The sequence below is a fragment of the Lucilia cuprina genome, chromosome 6 (genome assembly GCF_022045245.1).
Source record: "Lucilia cuprina isolate Lc7/37 chromosome 6, ASM2204524v1, whole genome shotgun sequence".
NCBI lineage: Eukaryota > Metazoa > Arthropoda > Insecta > Diptera > Calliphoridae > Lucilia > Lucilia cuprina.
Window position 1 is genome coordinate 20,865,684 of NC_060954.1, and position 22,507 is coordinate 20,888,190.

The 22,507-nt window shown below is 32.3% G+C and overlaps 1 protein-coding gene across 1 annotated transcript; it reads left to right on the plus strand.

Annotated features, from left to right (window-relative positions):
- The first annotated feature begins 9,134 nt into the window (after positions 1 to 9,134).
- LOC111681507 (tyrosine-protein kinase Shark) lies at positions 9,135 to 21,400 on the plus strand. Its single transcript, XM_023443308.2, has 7 exons — positions 9,135 to 9,524; positions 9,605 to 10,095; positions 10,159 to 10,674; positions 18,847 to 19,601; positions 19,668 to 20,338; positions 20,400 to 20,571; positions 20,775 to 21,400. Exons 1-7 carry the CDS (start codon positions 9,449 to 9,451, stop codon positions 21,097 to 21,099), a joined length of 3,006 nt encoding a protein of 1,001 aa, XP_023299076.1. The 5' UTR covers positions 9,135 to 9,448; the 3' UTR covers positions 21,100 to 21,400.
- Positions 21,401 to 22,507: the final 1,107 nt, after the last annotated feature.

Here is a 22,507-nt window from a genome sequence, read left to right on the forward strand (position 1 = left end):
AGTCTTTTGGATTTACGAACAACTTTCTTGTATTCACTAAGTTTACTGCAATACTCATCCCAGTATACTGCGGACTTTTTACAACGTTATCGTTTAATTAGTTTGCGCAGTGTCTTAGCAAGGTTCTGGATCTCCCCGCTTACCGAGGGTTTTTCCTGGACATATCTCCGCTATCGCAGAGGGCAGCTGTCCTCGAACGATTTAACCAAGGCTCTTTTAAGCATTTCTACTTTGTCGTAGAAATGTTACCACGACCTTGCTTCAGCACCGTTGCAATCGATGTGAATAATCACATTGAGAGAAGAAAACATAAGTTCTTGTGGCATAAGATACATGTTCTCGGTCGAAACCCTGTATCAGCGTAGAAAAGTTGGAAATTTACGTTATTTAATTCAAAAAACCATGGCACTGCGGTGTCCTTATCAGGCATAGGAAGAGCAGTAGTTTTAATTGACACTTTCCCAATTTTGGACAGCACTGCTGTTCTGTCTTCTGGCAAGTAAGAGATTTCCTCCTTACTTTTAGGATTTGACTCCTCAATATTAGAACTACATGCAAACGTTGTTTGGGTATCGTCTCAGGTATTTTAGTGTCCTTATTGGGACCGGATTTTACAGCCCTTTCCATCGGCGCCTCAACAATTTAGGAAAAGGCAGCAGCACCTTCTTATGGCGAGTAACGTTGCTACTGATGCTGTGGACTTAGGTATTTTAGTGTCATTTTGGATGCTTGTTGTAACAGCCCTTCCAATCGGCACCTTCCCAATTGTTTTAATATTCTTATAACAAATAAACAAACTAACGAACAAACAATGAAACTATTCAGATCAAATAACGGTTACGGTCCCTGGTTGAACCAGTTGTTTGGCTTTTTCAACGTCTCCATAGACAAAAAACTTGTTATTTCTGTTCGACGTATACGACAGGTTACAATTTCAAAGTAAGGAAGTCTATTAAATACGCTGATACTTATAATGTAATTAAGACAGTAAGACGTGAGAAAGGCGACGCAATTGCAAAAGCAACAACAGGAATATCACCATTCCGTAGAAAAAGGAAACTGATATGTTCGGAGCAATATTCAGTGAATGCAATGAAAACAGTAATTTAGTTTACTGCAATAATGTAAAAGCTTTGTTTGAAAAACTTGGTTATATTCATATTTCACAAGATTGGCGATTATTTATTAATGGGTCAACAAAAAGTATTTTTTGTTTGTTTTTATTAAAACATTTTCTAAATATTTTTATTTAGGTTTAAAGGCAGTACCTTTAACTTCTTTATTATTTTCTTTGCTATTAGAATTTTATGTTGATTAATATTTTAATTTAGTATGAAAAATATTTTCCATTTTTAATTTTTAAATTGAAAAAAATAAAAAGTATACAAAAAACTCGGATTTATAAAGTAAATACGGTAGCATATAAAATAATAAATCGCTTAAACGTCAGAAGTTTAATATGGCTACGGAAAGAGAGAACGGTTATACCTTTATTTTTTCTACTATGGGCAGTACTCATACACAATGAAGGTTCTCTTTTATCAGTACCATTGGACTACGCTACTGACATCAAATAATCTTATGATAGCATAGTTAAAATATTGAATGCCATAGACTACAATACTCACAAGTTGGTGATAGTAGCAGATTTTAAAGTACTGGCTATTTTTGCATGGTATGCAAGGTGGCAATACAAAGTACCCTTGCTATTTTTGTGAATGGAATAGCCGAGATACTGATTAGTGAATCCAGCTTATATAATTATACCACCATTACATATTTAGTTGGGTTTAATAAAACAATTTTTCAAAGCACTTGACAAAAATGGATCTACATTCTAATATCTTGAAAGTATTTTTCCAAGAATGAGTTATGCTAAATTAAAAGAAGGTAAAAAATATATTTTAAATGTTGTATTTTGTATTTATAATATTTTCCAAAGGAATTTTTGTTGGTGCACAAATACGCAAATTGATGAAGGATACAAATTTTTAAAAAATATAAAAAAATTGGTGTCTCATAAAATAACATTTCAAATTTAAAAATCGGTTGAAAACTACCAAACTTATGATTTTTTTAAAATGAAAAATTAAAAAATAGCGTTTTTTACATCTTATGCTCTTAAAAAGTAAGTTAACGAAGTGATCGGGGATCGGGATCTATGGACTATAGGGGAATGGAATTGGTATATGAGAACCCATGCATATTTTTGGTGTAGCAGTGTGTAATTAACGCTTTTATTGCAATAAAAGAGTAGCTTTCATTTTAAAGGAAAAAAATAAATCAAAGTTTAAAAAGAAAAAACATAATATTCATTATGTATTTTCTTGGACTAAATTTCCTTTTTTTTGGTCTACCAGAAAATGGAGGTACGTAACCAAAAAGCCAGGGTATCCCACTCAACATAAAGCAGTAGACAGTATAAAAAAACCCAGAAAAAATAACTGGGGAAAAAAAGAACAAATCTCCAAAATTCAGGAACAAAAATAAAAATATAGATTCAGGAATTTATGCTGGAGAATACTGACCTGAGGTATCATATATCCCGCAGTGAAATCAAATAAATTAATGTGTAGTATACACATTCGTTGGGTATTGAAAAATGCCTACTTCAATCGAATGCTAAAAATGTCAGAAGTGAAAGATTAAATTGCATCGGAAATTTCCGCTTCATTTATAAATTTAACTAGCATACCCTGGGTGCTTCGCTAGCCTAACTATGTTCAATATCGTAAAAATATCAAAAAGTACCATCGGAAAAAAACGAAAAAGTACAAAAATCTCTCTCAATAAATATTCATTTAATAAGGACCGTGTGTTCCGGTTAACCATTATAAAGAATCTAAAAGTTACCATTTGAAGAATATGAAAGTACCAAATAGTTCCCACTTACAGAATATTGTTCCAGGGTGAATATTTTAGAAAATTAAAAAAGTACAATTTATAAGATAAAAAGTACTAAAAAGTTGTCTCTTAAAGAATCTTATTTAATGAGGACCGTGTATGTTTAATAATCATGTGTTTTTAGTTCATATTAAAGAACATACATAGATCATCATTTGAAGGAAGAAAAAGTACCAAAAGTGAAATAAAGTTTTCCTAAGTGGAAAGTACTAATAAAAAGAGTACAATGTTTCCCCTTTTCTTTTCGCTTAAAAATATACTTTTTCGAGAATTAAGTTTACAAAATGTTCCATATTTAAATCTATATACTTATCACAGATACAACTCAAATAATTCAAATCTGCATTCTTTTGTTTTAGAAAAATTGTGCTTTTAAAAAGCTACCAAACAATTTACTCGAATTTGGTCCTATATAGGCCTTAGTACTCGAATTCCAAAATAATATACCAATAGCTTATTTTGTGTGAGTAAATAAACTACTTTTTAGAATTTTATAAATATTGGCTCAATGAGTTTGAATAAAATTAAATTTCCCGTTTTTTCCCTTTTTGGTACTTTTTTTTCCTCAGTGAAATATCAAAAATTTTATTACAATAAATATTACAGAGTTAGTCCGTAATTTAATAGGAATAATTCAATAAACTGAAAAAGTTTTCTTAATGTGCTAAAAAAGTACCATAAATATAGTTATATCCCTTTTACACCCAAAAAGGACTGAATTTTAAAAAAGTACGAAACAGGTGTCTCATAATTTTGGAAGATGTATCCAAAATATTTAGAAAAATTTTATTATGTTAATTCGTTCATAAGTTATAAAAGGCCAAAAAAGGTACCAAAATCACCTTTGTTACACATTTTTACCCCTTTAAATTACGAATTTAAAAAAAGTGCCAGACACCCATCAGCTCATTTTGTGAGTAGATACAGGTGCATTTAAAACTTTTCTTGTATCACTAATATTGTGTAAGATAATTAAGAAAACCTGTTTTACCCGTTTTTTCCCTTTTTACCCGTAAATGTTCAAATTTCCAAAAATCCCTACTTAGTGGATCTACATAACCAAAAACACATCTACTGTCAAAATTTCATGATTCTAGGTTCAGCCGTTTGGGCTGTGCGATGATGAATCAGTCAGTCAGTAACGCTACTCTTTTATATATATAGATTAACCGATCAAAAACATCAATATTGTGTGAATTTAACAAATCAGAAAGGTTTGAGTAATCATTAAAAATATCATGTTTGTCCCTTATAGACCTATACTTATCACAGTAAAAAATAACATGTTCCAAAGTGCCAATTAGATCACAGTTGAGACAATTGAAGTTGTCCTTCTTACCAATCCTGTGAAGATAAACTCCATCATAAGTATGCCCAGATAAGAGTCTTTTAATTATCATAAAATCCCTAGGGGACATATTAGAACCACTATACCAAGGCCTGATAGAAATTGTGGAATGTAATGAGAAAAAGAAAGAACCCGTACTCGAGATCTTTCCTCATAAAATTTCTGAAATTCATGCCTCAAAGTCCTCCTAATCTAACTCAAAGCCTCACCATAATTGTAAGCGGTAACGGCTAGTGTACCAATATTGGTCGCCTGTTTAGCCATGTAGTCAACCCTTTCATTGAAGTACACCCCAACATGAGAAGGTACCCAAACAATATGTATCTAATTAATGCATGATTGGTCAACAATCCTGTGTATGACATAAACGAGTTGATTCAAGGACCGCGATTGTCGCAAAACCATTGTAGAATTAATACTATCCGTGTATATGACAATTCGGAGAAAGTCCTTCTCCGCAGCGACCTCCACCGCCTTCCTGATCGCCAAAAGTTCACCAGTAAGGGACGAGAAAACATTTGGATATCTTAGCAGGTAAAAGCGATCAGCACATACATATGTCAAAAACAGCTCAACCAGTTGAGTCCTGCGAAATGGAGGCATCCGTAGCAAGTATGGTGAAACCCTTTGATCTATATTCCTCAAGTGAGGAAATATAATGAAACCTGATAACCTCAAGAGGTGTACCAGTCTGTTTGCAAAAAGGAGGGTTACGTATAAAACGAAATTTGTCCGACAAGCAACAGGAGTCAAGATGTGAAACTTTGTCGAAAATTTCACGAAATTTATGATATACAAACGAGTAACTATCCAGAATAGGAGTAGATTTAATTTCCCTAAAAAATTCACTGTCATATAAAATAATTTTCAACAATTCCTGAAGCTCTCAAGTGTGGGGGCAGTTCATTCGCCAAAACATATAGAATTTGAAAAGGCGTGGAGGGACTGAGACCAAGGCAGCGACGTAGGTTATTATTCGGTAATGTCCTAATCCTATTGTCAATGTATTGAGGAGAATGGGCCCTAACAGAGCGAGCATATTCAATCTTGCCCCTTACAAGGCTCCTATATAGATTCAAGGCATCATTAGGTCTAAGACCTGCTCTAATACTGGTCAACTTCTTTTAAAGATTGATCGCCGAAAGAGATTCGTGAGTAACACGATCTTAATGCTCATTTAATGATAGGGTATTCTTAATTGTCATGTCAAGAAATTTAAAGGATTTTACCATTTCAATAGGTGTACCGTTAATAGACAATTTTACAATCTTCGTAGGAGCAACTCCAAAATACATAGTCTTAGTCTTCGAACTATTAAACGTCAAGTTAGGAGAATTACAACGGTTACCAAAGGAGGTAAGTTTACGGCCAAGATTCGAAACTGCAGAGTCAAAAAATTCATCATGTGAGACAATTATAAAGTCATCAGCATACTGATGACAAATTAAATAAAATCGGACTTAAGCAAACTGCCCTGAGGCAAACCATTATAAACCTGAACAGATTTATCACCAAGAATGATAGTTCTTGGTAATATAGTTCAGTTGATAATGTCAAGAGGAAAATCAAAATCAACCAATATGTTCCTAAGGATCTTAATATTGACGCAATCATATGCACTGCTAATATCAACAGTGGCCATCACAATGTTGTAGACCCTTGATTTCAACAAGGATACACGGAAGATAAATTCATTCAAGCAAGTGGTAGTCGACATAGATTTCCTATATGCAAAGGATCTTCGAGGTAGACAATTCATATTCTCCATGTATGACAACAGTCGCCTCTTTAACATCAAGTTAATGATCTTCACAAAAACAGATATTAAAGCTATAGGCCTAAAATTGCGAAAGTCATCCAGTGCTTTGTTCCTTTTGGATATGGGTACAATCTTGACCTTTCTCCATTCTGGGTGTATATGGAAATTCATAAAGTGTTCATTCAGTACACATAATAACGAGACTTTAGCCTCAAGTGATAAAGAATGAATCATCTGATATGTAACACGATCAACACCACCCGCAGATGGCTTACGTTTGCTCTCCAAAACTTTCAAATAATCATCAATAGTGAATGGGGTTGGACGATTCGTGGCAAGACAATCTAGGTTCATCGATACATTATTGGGAACTTGATCCCTAAGATGCTTCAAATACACCTGCTTATTTTAACTGTCCCATGGGGTTTCAGGGTATTGACCCCTTACATTTCTAATAAAACGCCAGGCAGACCAAACATTTGGTTGTTGATTCAGCCCCGCAATTTTCCGTTGATAAGATTGTCTTTTAGCCAAACGAACTGCAGATTTACATGAGTCATACGCGATGATAGCATCCTCCAAGTTGGCAGGACATGGATACTGATTCGCTTTCTTGCGAGCCGCAACATGTCGACGAAACAAAGAGGCAAGGCTGTCATTCCACCAGGTTTTGGAGGACGAGGTTAATGGATAATAAGCCTGGTAGTTAAAGTAATTTACCCTTAGATAGGAACATAACCGGCCTAGTAATTAATACATCCGTTTCCATAATAATAGGGAAATGGTGAGAACCACCAGACCATATTGGCGCCGTTCTCCACAAAATATCAAAAGAAGCATTGATGAAACTAATATCAGGTACAGTGCCATTCCCAATATCAAATCTTTGAATAAAAGTAGGAGATCCATTGTTGAGGCATGTAAAGTTAGACAGATTCATATAGTTCAAAATAATTCTCCCCTTGGGATCGTCGGACCTATCACCCCAAAGAGTTACAACTTTGTTGTAACGACGAGAAGTAAGAATCTTGTTGATTACCTCATCCCTGTTCTTAACAGGAGTAGGTCGATCAGGACGTAGACTTGGAAATTGTCCATCATAGTAATTAAAAATATCAAATCTATTAGTCTAATATGAATTAAGCACCTCCTTCCTCGAAAGGCGTTATCATTATCTTACGCACATCCTCCTCTTTCTTCCATTTGGGACAGGATTTCCTGTCATTGCCCTTGTGGGAGGAATCCCCACATAGAATACATTTTATTTGACAGTTGCCAGAACACTCAGTTCTGGTGCAATTGAGGCATCTTTTCTTTGAGCGACATTCCTTTATCGTATGTCTGAGACTACCACAATTATTGCATTGGCGTACAGGTGGATAATACAAATTAACCGGTATATGGCAGTAGTCCAAAATAATATATTCTGGAATGTCCCCAGAGTAAAAACCTATCATAACTGAATATGTGGGAATGTTGACATCATTGCCATCAGGTACAGTGTCACCCTCAGCTCTTTTCATAAAGCGATTAGCGGATACAATGGGAATGTCAGATATAATGTTAAGACGAATGTATTCATCGTCAAGTTCAATGGGAATGTTACGAATAACCCCACATGAGTATATAAAAGATTCAGGTATAAACGGTCTTATTCCTAGATTATTCAAGTTCATGGACGCGAAATTATTGGCGTTTACAGGAGTGTCAAACTTAATTCTAAATAAGGTCCTACCAATCTCCTTAATTAGGAGAATACCTTTGATGTGTGATTCTTAATTTTCTGATACAGAAAAATTGAGTTCCTCATGACCTGATTTTCAGGATCAGCTTTTGAAGAGTCAACAAGTACCAAGGTTATGTTTTCACAGGTAGCCAATTTTAGCTTTACTTGGGTCCATATTGATCCCTTTGTAAAATACCTGTAAGAAAAAGAAAAGAGAAGGAGAGATAGAGTGGAGGAACAGAGACAGTTGCAAAGAGAAGGAGATGATGAGAAATGAGAAAGTCAGGGCAGCTGCCGTGGATGAATAGTGTAAGTAACAGGATTTACACCCATTTTGACAAATTAATGAATTCTAGAAGACGTTCTAATTGAACGTTTGACAATTCGGATAGATCATCAAAATAGGTCGATCCAAGCGTCCGAAAACGGGCCTCCGCCAAAGCAGGACAATCGCAGAGAAGATGAGAAATAGTCTCTTCTTCATCCTCCTATCAAGTACAAGTACCAAAAAGTCACGTTAGATTCAGCACTATTATTAACATCAGACTTATCAATATCAGACTTACAAGTTCCAGAGGACGGGATAGTGTTACTAAGCTTATTCGGTGGTGACTCAATTAGCTCACCTGAAATACCTGTAAGAAAAAGAAAAGAGAAGGAGAGATAGAGTGGAGGAACAGAGACAGTTGCAAAGAGAAGGAGATGATGAGAAATGAGAAAGTCAGGGCAGCTGCCGTGGATGAATAGTGTAAGTAACAGGATTCACACCCATTTTGACAAATTAATGAATTCTAGAAGACGTTCTAATTGAACGTTTGACAATTCGGATAGATCATCAAAATAGGTCGATCCAAGCGTCCGAAAACGGGCCTCCGCCAAAGCAGGACAATCGCAGAGAAGATGAGAAATAGTCTCTTCTTCATCCTCCTATCAAGTACAAGTACCAAAAAGTCACGTTAGATTCAGCACTATTATTAACATCAGACTTATCAATATCAGACTTACAAGTTCCAGAGGACGGGATAGTGTTACTAAGCTTATTCGGTGGTGACTCAATTAGCTCACCTGAAATACCTCTCTTACCTAGAGCATGTGCACCTGGAAGCTTACCATCACAAAACTGTTCAAAATTATCACTAGATGCACTGAGTGGCACAGGAGACGGTTTACCGTCCCAAAATCTGACAAATTTCACCGACACCTAAAAAAAATATTTTTCACTTTACCAAAAATGAGAAAAAATAATCAAATTCAGGAAAAAAAATAAACACAACCTATAATTTTTTATTAATTTGTGGTGTATATTAATTCAAAATGCAGAAAACTCAAACTTAAAATTCAAATTCACAAAATATTACAAAAAGCATGATGGCCTCCAATAAGACACACTGTTTATCGTTTTTCTTTTCGCAAATCAAAATTACTAACCAGAACGCAACCGATTACTTTAGCAAAACGATTAGAAGTGGACTAAATTTCCATTTAAATTTTTTATTTTACATCTGGTAACATTAATATGAATCAAGAAACATTACGCCGTATTTCATTTTACCAGCACGGAACTGTGATCAGTGATCATATTGAATTTTTGTATTTGTTTTAATTTATTATATTCTTTATGTGTACATTAATTTTAATAATCACTATTTAATTTGTGAATACATTATTATATGTCGAAATTTTGAATAATTTAAAAAGGTTACTATTGATTATGAATCGAGATGAACATCTTTCTTGGTTTCATGGAAAGGTTTCTCGCGAATACGCCGAAGAACTTATAAGAAATGGTAAGTAAGATGTAATTCTTTAGTACTTCCTGCATTAATTTCAATAATATTATTATTTATTGAAATATATTATTGTGTAGAGGGTGGTGAAGATGGTGCGTTTTTAGTACGGGAAAGTAATACAGCTGCTGGCGATTTTGTATTGACATTATTGTACCAGGGCGAGGTTTGTCATTATCAAATACGACGTCATGGTGAAGATGCCTTCTTCTCTATTGAAGATAAAGTCAAAATTCTTCATGGTTTAGACACTTTGGTCGACTTTTATCAGCAGGCTGCAAATGGTTTAGTAACGAAACTTACTAAACACATACGAAAAGATCCTCCTCCAAATGACACGCGAAGCCATGGCAGTACCAACCTTTTACATCGAGCCGTAATGAACAATAATCACGTAGTTGTTTCGGAACTTCTGAAATGTGGTTACAGAAACGTAGATGCCAAGAATCAACATGGACAGACGGCAATGCACCTGGCGGCTTTGCATGGCGATCAAACAATGTTAAATTTATTGCTTAATGCAGGTGTAAGTGTAAATTGTATGGATACTGATAACTATATGCCACTTCATGTAAGTACATAGGAAATGCATATTTTTTAATGCATTTTTAATTATTAAATATTTGTCCTATAGTATGCTTGTCGTCATCAACCAGCTCTGTTTATACAAACTCTAATTGCCGCCAATGCTAATGTTCAGGGACGAAATATAAAAAATGGCTATGTTCCATTACACGAAGCGGCAAAACATGGCAATTTGGATGCCGTTAAGGAGTTATTGGCTGTTAAAGCTCCTCTGTTACCACGAACATCTATGGGTGAATTTCCAATTGATTTAGCTAAGGAAGCCAATCATACAGCAGTAGTTTCGTTTTTAGAGGCGTACAAATTAGGGCCTGCGAATGCCTTCAAATCTCAATGGTACCATGGAACATTGACGAGAGATGAAGCGGTAAATGTTTTAAAGAGTTTTGCTTCAAATATGCAAAGAGAAAAACTTGATTCCTCAACTGTATCTACGTTGAATGAAAATATCGATACATCTGGTTGTTTTTTGGTGCGTTTTTCGGAAAGAAAAAATGTAGGTTCTGGCTACGTTCTAACTCTGCTATTTGACAATGTTGCTAAAAATTTTATTATATCACAATCGGTAAGTAATACATTAATTATCTGCATTCATATACATACTCAGTAAAATTAAACATTATTCTGCGAATGCTATATAACTAAATAAAAAAGACCGAGTTTAGACTTAAGAAGACAAGCGTAGACATAAGAGGCAATTTTTGTTTGTATGTATAAATCCGACGCATTTCATTGTTCAATTCTTTATACCCTACACCACTATAGTGGGGAGGGTATTGTACGTTTGTGCTGATGTTTGTAACATACAAAAATATAGTACCCACCTTAAAGTATACCGATCGATTCAGAATCATTTTATGAGTCGATTAAGGCCGCAATTTTCAAGATAATTTGATGAAATTTGGACCAAGCATGTTTTTTTTGGCACAGGGACGAAGCCTATTGAAAATGGTTGAAATCGGTCCAATATTTCACCTAGCCCCCATACAACCGTACCTCCCGATTTGAACTTTTTATGCCATAATTACGTCAAATATTCTATTATCTCTCTAAAAATTGGTACAAATAAGTTTTATATAAGTATAAATGACACTGCAGATTTTCGTAAGGATTGGCCCTTATTTGACCCTAGCCCGCATACAAACCCTCCTTCAAAAAATGTCTTAAACGTCTAAAATTGACTTGTAACCATTTGTATCGCAATGAAACTCAACAAAACTAACTGTTATTTAAAAATATATCCTTTTCCCAAATTTACCGAGGATCGGCCCACATTTGACCTATATATAGAAATTTTGGTTTTTATCAATAAATTGCTTAAATATTTTGGATTAATATTCAACATAAAAGTTTCTTTATAAAAAGTAAAAATTTTAAAATTATACTCATGGTGTTGGGTATTATATGGTCGGCCATGCCCGACTGTACTTTCCTACTTGTTTTTTATGTATACTTAGTGTCATGTTTGTCTAACAAAAATTTTAAAATGTATTTAAAAATTACACTAAATTAATTTTCATGTCGCTTATTATGTGTGAATATTTTCTGACATTTTACTATTTTTTAAATAATTTTTAAGCTATTGCTGGGATTCATAAACAATACTAGATTTACATTAATACATTTCTTATCTAAATAAAAATAATTTTGTTTACTTATTAAATATTTGTGACTCACGACGGAATCAATAGACATTCTTGAAAACAGATAAAATTATATGAGAGACTTTAAAACATCGAGATATGCAAATTTTGTTTAAGTCAGTAGCAGATACTGCTATCATATAACCTTTTTTCACTATATTTGTTTGGCATTAATCCAATTTGTTCAAATTTTCAAAGTTTTATGACACATATATCTCTTTTTTATTAAAAAACAAGTAAGAGTTCTATATTCGGCTGTGCCGAATCTTATATACCCTTCACCATGATGTGTTTAAAGCCTTTTGTACCTTTTGAAGAACGAAAAAGTACCAAAAAGTCCACATCTATGGCTCCTCAGTTAATCCGGGCCATACAAACTTAATTACATGTTCCTAGGTTCAATATTGTAGAAATTGTAAAAAGTACCTTTTGAAGAACGAAAAAGTACCAAGAAGTCCCCTTTTACTGGTTCTCACTTAATCCGGGATATACGAACATAATAACATGTTTCTAGGTTCAATATTATAGAAATTTCAAAAAGTACCTTTTGAAGAATGAAAAAGTACCAAAAGTACCCTTTCATGGGTCCTCACTTAATCCTGGCCATACATACTTAATTACATGTTTCTAGGTTTAATATCGTAGAAATTGCAAAAAGTACCTTTTGAAAAACGAAAAAGTACCAATAAGTCCCCTTTTATGGGTCCTCACTTAATCCGGGCCATACATACTTAATTACATGTTTCTAGGTTCAATATTGTAGAAATTGCAAAAAGTACCTTTTGAAAAACGAAAAAGTACCAAAAACTCCCCTTTTATAGGTTCTCACTTAATCCAGGCTCTACATACTTAATTTCATATTTCTAGCCAATAACAAAACATTAGTGCTGCTCTCGCTCTGCTACTCTTGCTCTGCTGCTCTTGCTCTGCTTTGCTTTTATAAACAAATTACAATAACAATATTTACCGTATTGTTATGTATTTTGTTTTTGTTTTTTGCAGTTTCTGTCTGAGCATGAATAAAAAATCTAAATTTTATATGAAATTTTCAGAGGTTGTCTCGGTTTTTTGCTCATATCTCCGTTATTTATGGACCGATTTTGCTGATTTTAAATAGCGTTCTTGCCGGTCGTATGTCTGATAGAATTATGGAAGATTCGGATCTCGCAGATATCTGGGGTCTTCTAAAAACTGATTTCAACAAACATACAGACAGACAGACGGACAGACAGACAGACGGACATGGCTTAATCATCTCCGCTACATATAAGGATCCAGAATATATATACTTTATAGGGTCGGAAAATTATATTATAGAAATTACAAACGGAATGACAAACTTATATATACCCTTCTCACGAAGGTGAAGGGTATAACAATAGATTTATTCGTAGAAGGCTAAAATAAAAACATAAATATCTAATTATTATTATTCACTCAAAAGTCGAACAGAATCACATAAAAAAATTAACAAAAATTTAATTCTTTACTGAAACCATTAAAAAATAATTAGAAATAAAGGTAACAAATAATAACACAATACAGATTCCAAATAATGAAGTATATGTACAAAATTTCTTAAAAATAAAAAATAATATTTCTTCGTGTACAAAGGATTTGAACAATACTTTATATATCCGAACCGAAATTGGTAAAAAATCAGTTGTTGTTGTTGTAACAGCTCGACTGTGGCCGATAGTTCTTTCATTGGCCGAGTATGACTCGGGTCGTTCCGGAGCGAAGATCCAATTGTCGTGGGAACGGGTAAAAAAAAATAAAAAATCAGTAGTAGTACTTTGTTGAAAAAATTTTTTTTCGATGTATGTGGAGCAACATTTTTCTCAAAATTATTTTTGCAAAGAAAAATTTTAGAATTTTGAAACCGCACTAATTCGAATTCGCATAAAATAAATACGCATAAAACGAGGTTTGAGTGTACACTGTACACACAAACGAACAAAATTAATTATATGGAAAATAATATTTAAGGCCCGTTAATGGTTTACGCTTTAGAAATTTTCAACAAAGATGTATAAAATTGGCATAACTTTATATAATAAAATAAGTATACAGAAATACTGCCAATTGGTTTTATTTAAAAAAGCATATAAGTTTAAAAAAAAATAATACATTTATTTGTTAAAACAATTATGATGAATATTCATGACTTTTTTATACCCTTCACCTTCGTAAGAAGGGTATATGAAATTATTTATAAGTTTATAATTCCGTTTGTAATTTCTATAATATAATTTTCCAATCCCATAAAGTATATATAATCTGGATCCTTATATGTAGCGGAGTTGATTAAGCTATGTCCGACTGTCGGTCTGTCCGTTTGTGTGTTTGTTGAAATTAGTTTTTAGAGAACCCCAGATATCGGCGAGATACGGATTTTTTCATGCTCAGACAGAAATTGCAAAAAACACAATATACATAATCATACGGTAAATTTTGTTATTGTACTCTTGTTTATAAAAACAAGGCAGAGCGGATGCAGCAGAGTAAGAGTAGCAGAGCGTGTTTTTATTGGCAAGAAACATGAAATTAATTATGTGGAGCCTGGCTTAAGTAAGAAGCCATAAAAGGGAACTTTTTGGTACTTTTTCGTTTTTTTTTAAAGGTACTTTTTGATTTTCCATAATATTGTACATAGAAATATGAAATTAAGTATGTAAAGTCTAAATTAGGTGAGAACCCATAAAAGGGAAATTTTTGGTACTTTTTCGTTTTTCAAATGGTACTTTTTGAATATTCTATAATATTACGTTTCGATTTTTCTATAATATTAAAAATAGAAATATGAAATTGGGTATGTAAAGTCTGAATTAGGTGAGAATCCATAAAAGGGAACTTTTGGGTACTTTTTTCGTTTTTCAAAAGGTACTCTTACGAATTTCCTATAAAATTGAATCTAGAAACATGAATTAAGGCATGTTGAGCCCGAAGAAAGTGATGTAAAAGAGGAAAAAGAGGAAGGGTATATAAGATTCGGAACAGCCGAATATATAACTCTTACTTGTTTCTGGGCATTTTAGTTATTTCTGTTCTCATTTAAGCTGAAGTTAAATAATAGCAAAATTTACGTCACAAAAGTAAGTATACAAATCAATTTAATATATATGTATATATTTAGGAAAATTTGATATGTTTGATTTTAATTACTGTATAAAAAAATATAATTTTCGCAATAACTTTTAAAAAAGTCATTTTTAGTTCCGATAAATTTAAATTTTTGGTAATTGGCCTAAATATTATTATAAGAGCATTTTTTTCATATTTAAGACCATTTTGCTACTAAACCCCGGGAGTTTTGGACGGGGTATTCGATAATATCCCTTATTTGTTCATTATGATGTATCAGAACACGATATTTTAATTTCTATAAAATTTTTTTCTTTACTATAATTGCAGTCCATTAACACTTTTATGAAGTTATAGCGTTCATATTCGATATTTAATGGCGATTTCCTAAAATTTATTTCTTAAAATACAAAATTAATAATCTTTGTATGTACTAGCATAGATTAATTAAAACAAGTTTTATGATTCTAATCTTCCATTACACACTTTTAAATATTATAAATAATCGTCAAATGGATACCCTGGAAATAAATTACACTACATATCGGTTCCGAAATTATTGTCTAAAATAATAAGATTTTTTTTATTAAATTTTGAACAACGATACATCTTAACTTGTTGCTACAGATGAAAAATGTCCGATCCATAAAATATGGTTATTGTCTCGGGTATATCAAGGTATGATCATTAGCATTTTTTTATACTTTGGAAATCAGACGATTCGAAAATCCTTATTTAAATTTAAGGAAAATATATGGAATTTTAAAAATGTTTATGTATATGTTGTAAGTCTTAAGAAATCGGAGTAAAATTTCGGATTATAAGAACGTACTGTGTTCAAAATGGCCAAATCCAAGCATATCACATTTATTTCAAAATAACAACTCTTTCCAAAAGTTAAAAATTCTACTTCTAATGTTTCATTTAGAAGGTCTAATGACCGTCATATCCAAAATCTGGGGAAAACATTTCGTAGAGAAAAACTTCTACTGTTTATTTCCGAAGCCAAAATTTCAAGATTTCGGATCTAAAAGTGGATTTTTCAAGTTATTGTGTTAACATATTTCATTATAAAGTAATTATATTTTAACAGGTAAAATGTTCATAAATTTCGTTAATATCATTAAACCAAATATATGTTGAAATGATCTGTATACTTTCATTTGTGACGTAATTTTTGCACTTATTTAACTTCACACTAACTGAGAATTCAAATAACATTAAAAGTAACACATTTAATAATTAAATGTGTTACTTTTGTGTTTTTTTATTTTTTATTTCTTTTATTTATTTTATTTATTTTTTTTTTTTTTTTGAACAAATATCCTTTTCTAATAAAACCAACTGTCATCATTTCTGTATACTTATTTTTGTGATTGACTGTATATATAAACTAAGAATTTTGCCTACCTTTTTAAGAAAAATTTGTTTTTTGTTCATAAATAAACATCTAATTAATATACAGGTAGATTTATGTTTTCCAATCAAAAATAGAGATTGTGTAAAATGGGAAAACCGTGAAAACACATTAAAATTAAATTTGGTGCATTTGTTAATGCAAAGTATTTTGCATTTTTAGATTTCCAGTTAATTTCGTTGGGTTTTCAAATTATTATACCCACCATCACAAAAAATTGGTGGTATATTGATTTTGTCATTCCGTTTGTAACACATCGAAATATTGGTCGTAGACCCACAAAAGTATATATATTCTGTATCTTTATTAAATTCTCTGACGATCTATCAATGTCTCTCCGTCCGTCCGAATGGAAAGAGCTTTAGGGTTGAAATTTCGCATTTGGCATGTGGCCAAGTGGCTACATGTATTACATTTGAATAAATAAAAAAATATTTCTTATATATTGTTTGGTATTGAAAATGGACAATATCGGTCCACGTTTACGTATAGCACCCATACAACGGGCCCCTCGAAAACAACTTTATCAGTCATAACTTGTTTAAAAATACAAATATAGTGATGATATTCGACATAAGTAAGTTCCTTATGATCCAAAATCACTATGCACAATTTTATGAGGATACGGTTAATACGAACCAAATTCTGTCTACCAAATTTTATGAAGATCGACCCATAATTGACCCTACCCTCTATATCTGGTTCCCTTCACAAAATTACTACGCGTATAACTGACCTAAAAATACGAGTATATAGATGAAATTCGACATAAGTAAGTTTCATTCGAGTCAAACGAGGTATGATGGTGGGAATATAACACTTTTACTTGTTTTTTAATTAATTTTTAGAAACCACAAAAATATTGGTCCAATATCCACCCACCAAGTATACCGATCGATTCAGAATAATTTTTGAGTCGATTAAGACATGTCCGGCTGGCTGGCTGTCCATGTAAACCTTGTGCGCAAGGTACAGGCCGCAATTTTCAATATAATTTGATGTTTTTTGGCACAAGGACGAAGCCTGTTGGTTGAAATCCGTCCATTATTTCACCTAGCCCCCATAAACCGTACCTTCCGATTTGGGCTTTTTATGCCATAATTACGCCAAAAAGTTTTATATAAATATAAATGTCACTGCAGATTTTCATAATGATCGGCCCTTATTTGACCCTAGCCCCCATACAAACCCCCCTTCAAAAAATGTCTTAAACGCCTAAAATTGACTTGTAACCATTTGTATCGCATTGAAACTCAACAAAACAAAATGTTATTTTAAATTATACCCTTTTCCCAAATTTAATGAGGGTCGGCCCATGTTTGACCTATATTCTACATAAGCCTCATTTAGAAATTTTTGTTGTTTTATCAATAAATTGCATAAATACTTTGGAATTAAGGTGAAATTCAACATAAAGGTTTCTTTATGAAATATAAAAATTTTAAAAACATACTCATGGTATTATATGGTCGGCCATGCCCAACTATACTTTCTTACTAGTTTTGATTATAATTTTTATTATTAAAAATCAGAAAAATACATATGAAACATATAGCTTGAACCACTGAAACATCGTTTTCAAATCATCGCATTTACATTAGTTTAATTATTCTAAATTCTCGCATAAACACATGATCGCCAATGACACTCTAATATTGAAATTATGCATGTTTCAACTAAATCGAACTACTTCGACATTACTTGCACCTCTGATTAAACAACATCCCTGTCATGTAAATTTTGCTGGATCGTTGTGTGAAACTGAGAAGTTATTTGCGTTAAAAATGTTTAAAGGAAAATAATAAGGCCATTCCAATATAAAAAAATAATTTAGTTTTTGGAATATGTGTAAATCACTGAAATACAATTATGAAATGTTCATCGAAATCACTAGAAAATATATGCTTAAGTAATTGATGAAATAATACACAGAATTATTAAAAAAAAGTACTGAGTATTATTTCAAAATCTTTAACTACCAAAGGGGAGCAGATAGAAACAATTAAACTCCTCGTTTAAGGTTTAAAAAAAATTCATATACGAACTAGGAAACACTATGTTTAGATATTTACCACGAAATAGATCTTAGGTTGCTTGGAACCAATATAAAGTGTAGTGTAGTGTGGTACAGGTAAAGTACTTAATTTAGATATTTACAGATAGAAATGGTTAGCATCACCTAAGATCCACAAAAGTTATATTTATTTAGAACACATATTAAGAGTAACTATTCAGATCCCCACATGCCTACTGTATTTTATTAATAAAATAAAGCATCAACGAAACAGTAGATTTCATGTCAGTTGTTGATTTACTGCATGTACTTACAAAAGGACACGAATAAATGTATTTACACATGCGTTATAAGTGCGATCCAAACACAAAACAATGACATTTGGTTTATAAAAGCGAAAAAAGTAATCGCATTTTTAGATATGACTAAGATATCATTCAATTTCATGAAGTATACATAAAATTGCAAAAATTTTTTGACACTTAAAAAATTTTTGCTTGGATCGGATTTGGTTCATGATGAATATTATATGTACATATATCTCTAAGTAATTATGTGTATTTTATATCTTTATTACAGTCCAAATATTTGTTCATTGATGATGGTCCGTTTTTACCGTCGTTGGAACATTTAGTGGAACATTTTATGCGTTTTGCAGATGGTTTACCAGTTAATCTTAAATATCCTGTTGTACCGAAACCGAAACCACCTCTGCCTTTATTTTCTACTATGCCAAGATCCAGTCATAAAAAATCATCTGATGCCATACTTGTGCCACAAAGTAAACAAAATTCCACTGATGAAGGTTCACAGAATACTCTTCACAATTTGCCACAAAAACATACGCATACGCTTGCAACAATACATCATCACAACAACATAAAGAAAAAACCTAAAGAAAATACGAATTCAGTATTTAATACTCTTCGATTACGAAGTCCCAAAAAGTCGGGTTTATTGGAAAGTATGAGTACATTGAGAAAAAACAAACAAAAGCAAAAGTCGCTCTCGGTTGATGACAAAAATGGTGTAGGTCTTAATGATGAAGAACAATTGAAACAAGCTGAAACCTTGTTAAAAGGTCTCTCATTTTCAACAGAATTTTCCGGTCTGAACACAAGTGTAAAGAATAGTGGCATTGTTAACTCTGATGAATTTTACAATGTTCCCAAAAACAATTCAGCTATTGACAGAAATGCAATACTGAAAGAAATTCAAGATGCCAGTTCCAAAATCTCGTCAGAAATTGAAAAAAAGACTGATGAAGAAGTTGAATATTTCACTAAAAGTGATTTAGTAATTGAAAGTGAACGCAGCAATAAGTTGTGCCAAAAGTAAGACCAAGTGTTATTTTTATTTTTAATCAGTTAAGGTAAATATTTTTATTGTATCTTCTATAGTCCGCTCCTTGTGCCAAATGCTAATGGATACATACCAACAGTTGATATTAGAGTATTCATGGAACGTTCCGAACCTGGTGTAGAATTTCATTCGAATGATATGTTGGAGGCTTCTGCAGCAGAATTACGAGAGTTTTCCAAACATCCAGAACGTCTCGACTCTCTAATATCTACAACATCAAATGAAAGTGCTATTGCGCGCTATTTAAACCGACAAACCAGTAACATATCGACAACAACCCAAGTTTCAGATGCAGCTTGCGCTGTGTCAGGTGTTGAAGTTGCAAAACCAAATTATCTTATATCGAGAGATTGCTTGATACTAGAATCTATTGTTGGAGAGGGTGAATTTGGTTCTGTTTATAGGGGATTTTTACTACAAAGAAATACTGAATCTGGAATTGAAGTTAATCGTCGTGAAGTTGCTATTAAGACCTTACGTGATGAACATTGTCGCAGTAATAAACAAGAATTTTTACGCGAGGCTTCTGTAATGATACGTCTTAAACATCATTGTATTGTCCAGTTAATCGGCATATCAAAAGGTGATACATTGATGATGGTTCAGGAATTAGTACCACTAGGTTCCATGTTGCATTTCATACTAGATCACAGAGACCAAATAAATCCAAATTATGAATTAAAATTGTGGGCATCTCAAATTGCGTGTGGTATGTTTAAATATAAATATATGGTTTATCCTGAGAATGTTACTAAATTAAAATATTTTAGGCATGCAATATTTAGAGCAACATCATTATGTACATCGAGATTTGGCAGCTCGAAACATTTTACTTGCATCTCGAAATCAGGCTAAAATAAGTGATTTTGGTTTATCACGCGCATTAGGCAATGACAATGATTGTTACCAAGCCAGTCAAGGTGGAAAATGGCCCATTAAATGGTAAATATATGGATATTAATATATATTTTATATATATATATATATATACATATATTTATGTAGATGCATATGTTGTATATGGATTATGTAATTACATATACATATAAAGAAATAACTACTTAATAAGTAGTTTTTAATAAACATTTGCCTTTCGAATAATACTTTATCTGCAGAATAATATAATAATAAAATAATTTGTACAGGTACGCCCCCGAAAGCTATAACAATGGCATTTTCTCACATGCGAGTGATGTATGGTCCTTCGGTGTCACACTTTGGGAAATGTTTTCATTGGGAGAACCACCATACGGTGATATACTTGGTAGAGATGCAATACAACTAATTGAAAATGGTCAACGTTTGCCACAGCCACATCTTTGCCCAGACCATATTTATAAAATTATGCAAAACTGTTGGAATTACAAACCCAAGGATCGCCCAACATTTCGTTATTTGACCGATTTTTTCGCTCGTGATCCAGATTATCAAAACATTTTGGAGTTGATAAAAACTGAAAATATATCTTAATGTGAAAAACGGATTATAAAGCTAATTTTTATAAAGTGCAATTTAAAAATAATTTACACATTTTTAACGATTTAATGTTGACGTTGACATTAATGTGTGAATAAGTGAATAAGTATAAGTGATTACAATTCTGTAATAAATTGGTATATGTATTATTTTTATCTCATTGTGTCAAATAGGAAGCTTATTCCTAAAAAAATAACTCATTTAATGTTTTATCAATAAGTATTATGTTTAAAAATTCCATTCTTGATTATATATATTTTTTAATAAATTATGTTGAAATCTATTTTTATTATAACTTTCTAGGGTATAATTTTTAATAAAAAAAGGTGGGGGTATATTGATTTTGTCATTCCGTTTGTAACACATCAAAATATTGATCATATACCCACAAAAGTATATATATTCTGGTTCCTTATTCCTTATTCTAAAACGATCTAGCCATGTCTGTCCATCTGTCTGTTGAAAGAGCTAGACAGACGGTTTTCGCAGGTTTTTTTTGGAATTAAAAATTTCGTATAATTCCCAATTAATGGGCCCCAAAACAGCTTTAAAGGTCATAACTGTTTTAAAAATGCGTATGTAAGACTGAGACTACTTTTAACATTTTACAATATAATTTATACAGGATATCCACGAGCTTTAAAGAATAATTTTTTTTTTCTCATTCGACTCGTTCTGTTCAGATAATTATAGACAGTATTTTAAGATCTTCTTCTGGCCACCTTTGTGGCCAGAATATCTCGCATCTGGAATAGACTACCTAACAATCTTGAAATATTCTCAGTTTCCTTGCCAAAAGCTTACTTTAACGCCCATTACTGGCTTAAAAATACGAGTTTAACGGTGAAATTCAACGTATGTAGGTCCATATCCAGTTTTGAAGCCCGTTTTAAGTCAGAATACTTATGGGTACATTTTTTTAATAACCATATATTTTTTTGAGATTTTTCTAAAAACAACTATTGAGAAAAATTTTGATTAGTGGATCTTGTTGTGTTTCAGAGAGCAAGCGTTCCTCGTGACATTCACAATACTATTTTATACTTTTATATATTTTATTAAAAAAATAATTTAAAAAATTGAATTTGTTAACTTTATGTAATTAACAAAGTATAACTTTATATACTTTATAATTGGTAATTAATTTAGTAGATAATCATTGCCTTAGTAATAAAAAAAGATTTGATCCGAAACATAATTCAATAGAGTTGCCTGATTGTCCTTTAAATCCATTCTATGCCATATGGCATGATGTTCAAAACCCACTTTAGTAAACAAAATGAAGTGAGATTAATAAATAATTTTTAAAATCAAAAACAAAAAAGAAGTACCGAAAGGGATTATTAACCTTCTATATAAGTTCCCCCTTTGAAAATAACTTTAATGCTCACTACTGGCTTCA

Bases quoted from the DNA above. Each gene is read 5' to 3' on its own strand.
- LOC111681507 (XM_023443308.2), top strand. From the start codon at position 9,449: ATGAATCGAGATGAACATCTTTCTTGGTTTCATGGAAAGGTTTCTCGC. The intron at 10,675-18,846 runs GTAAGTAATACA...TCTTTATTACAG, and splicing joins ATTTTATTATATCACAATCG to TCCAAATATTTGTTCATTGA. The intron at 20,572-20,774 runs GTAAATATATGG...TAATTTGTACAG, and splicing joins GGAAAATGGCCCATTAAATG to GTACGCCCCCGAAAGCTATA.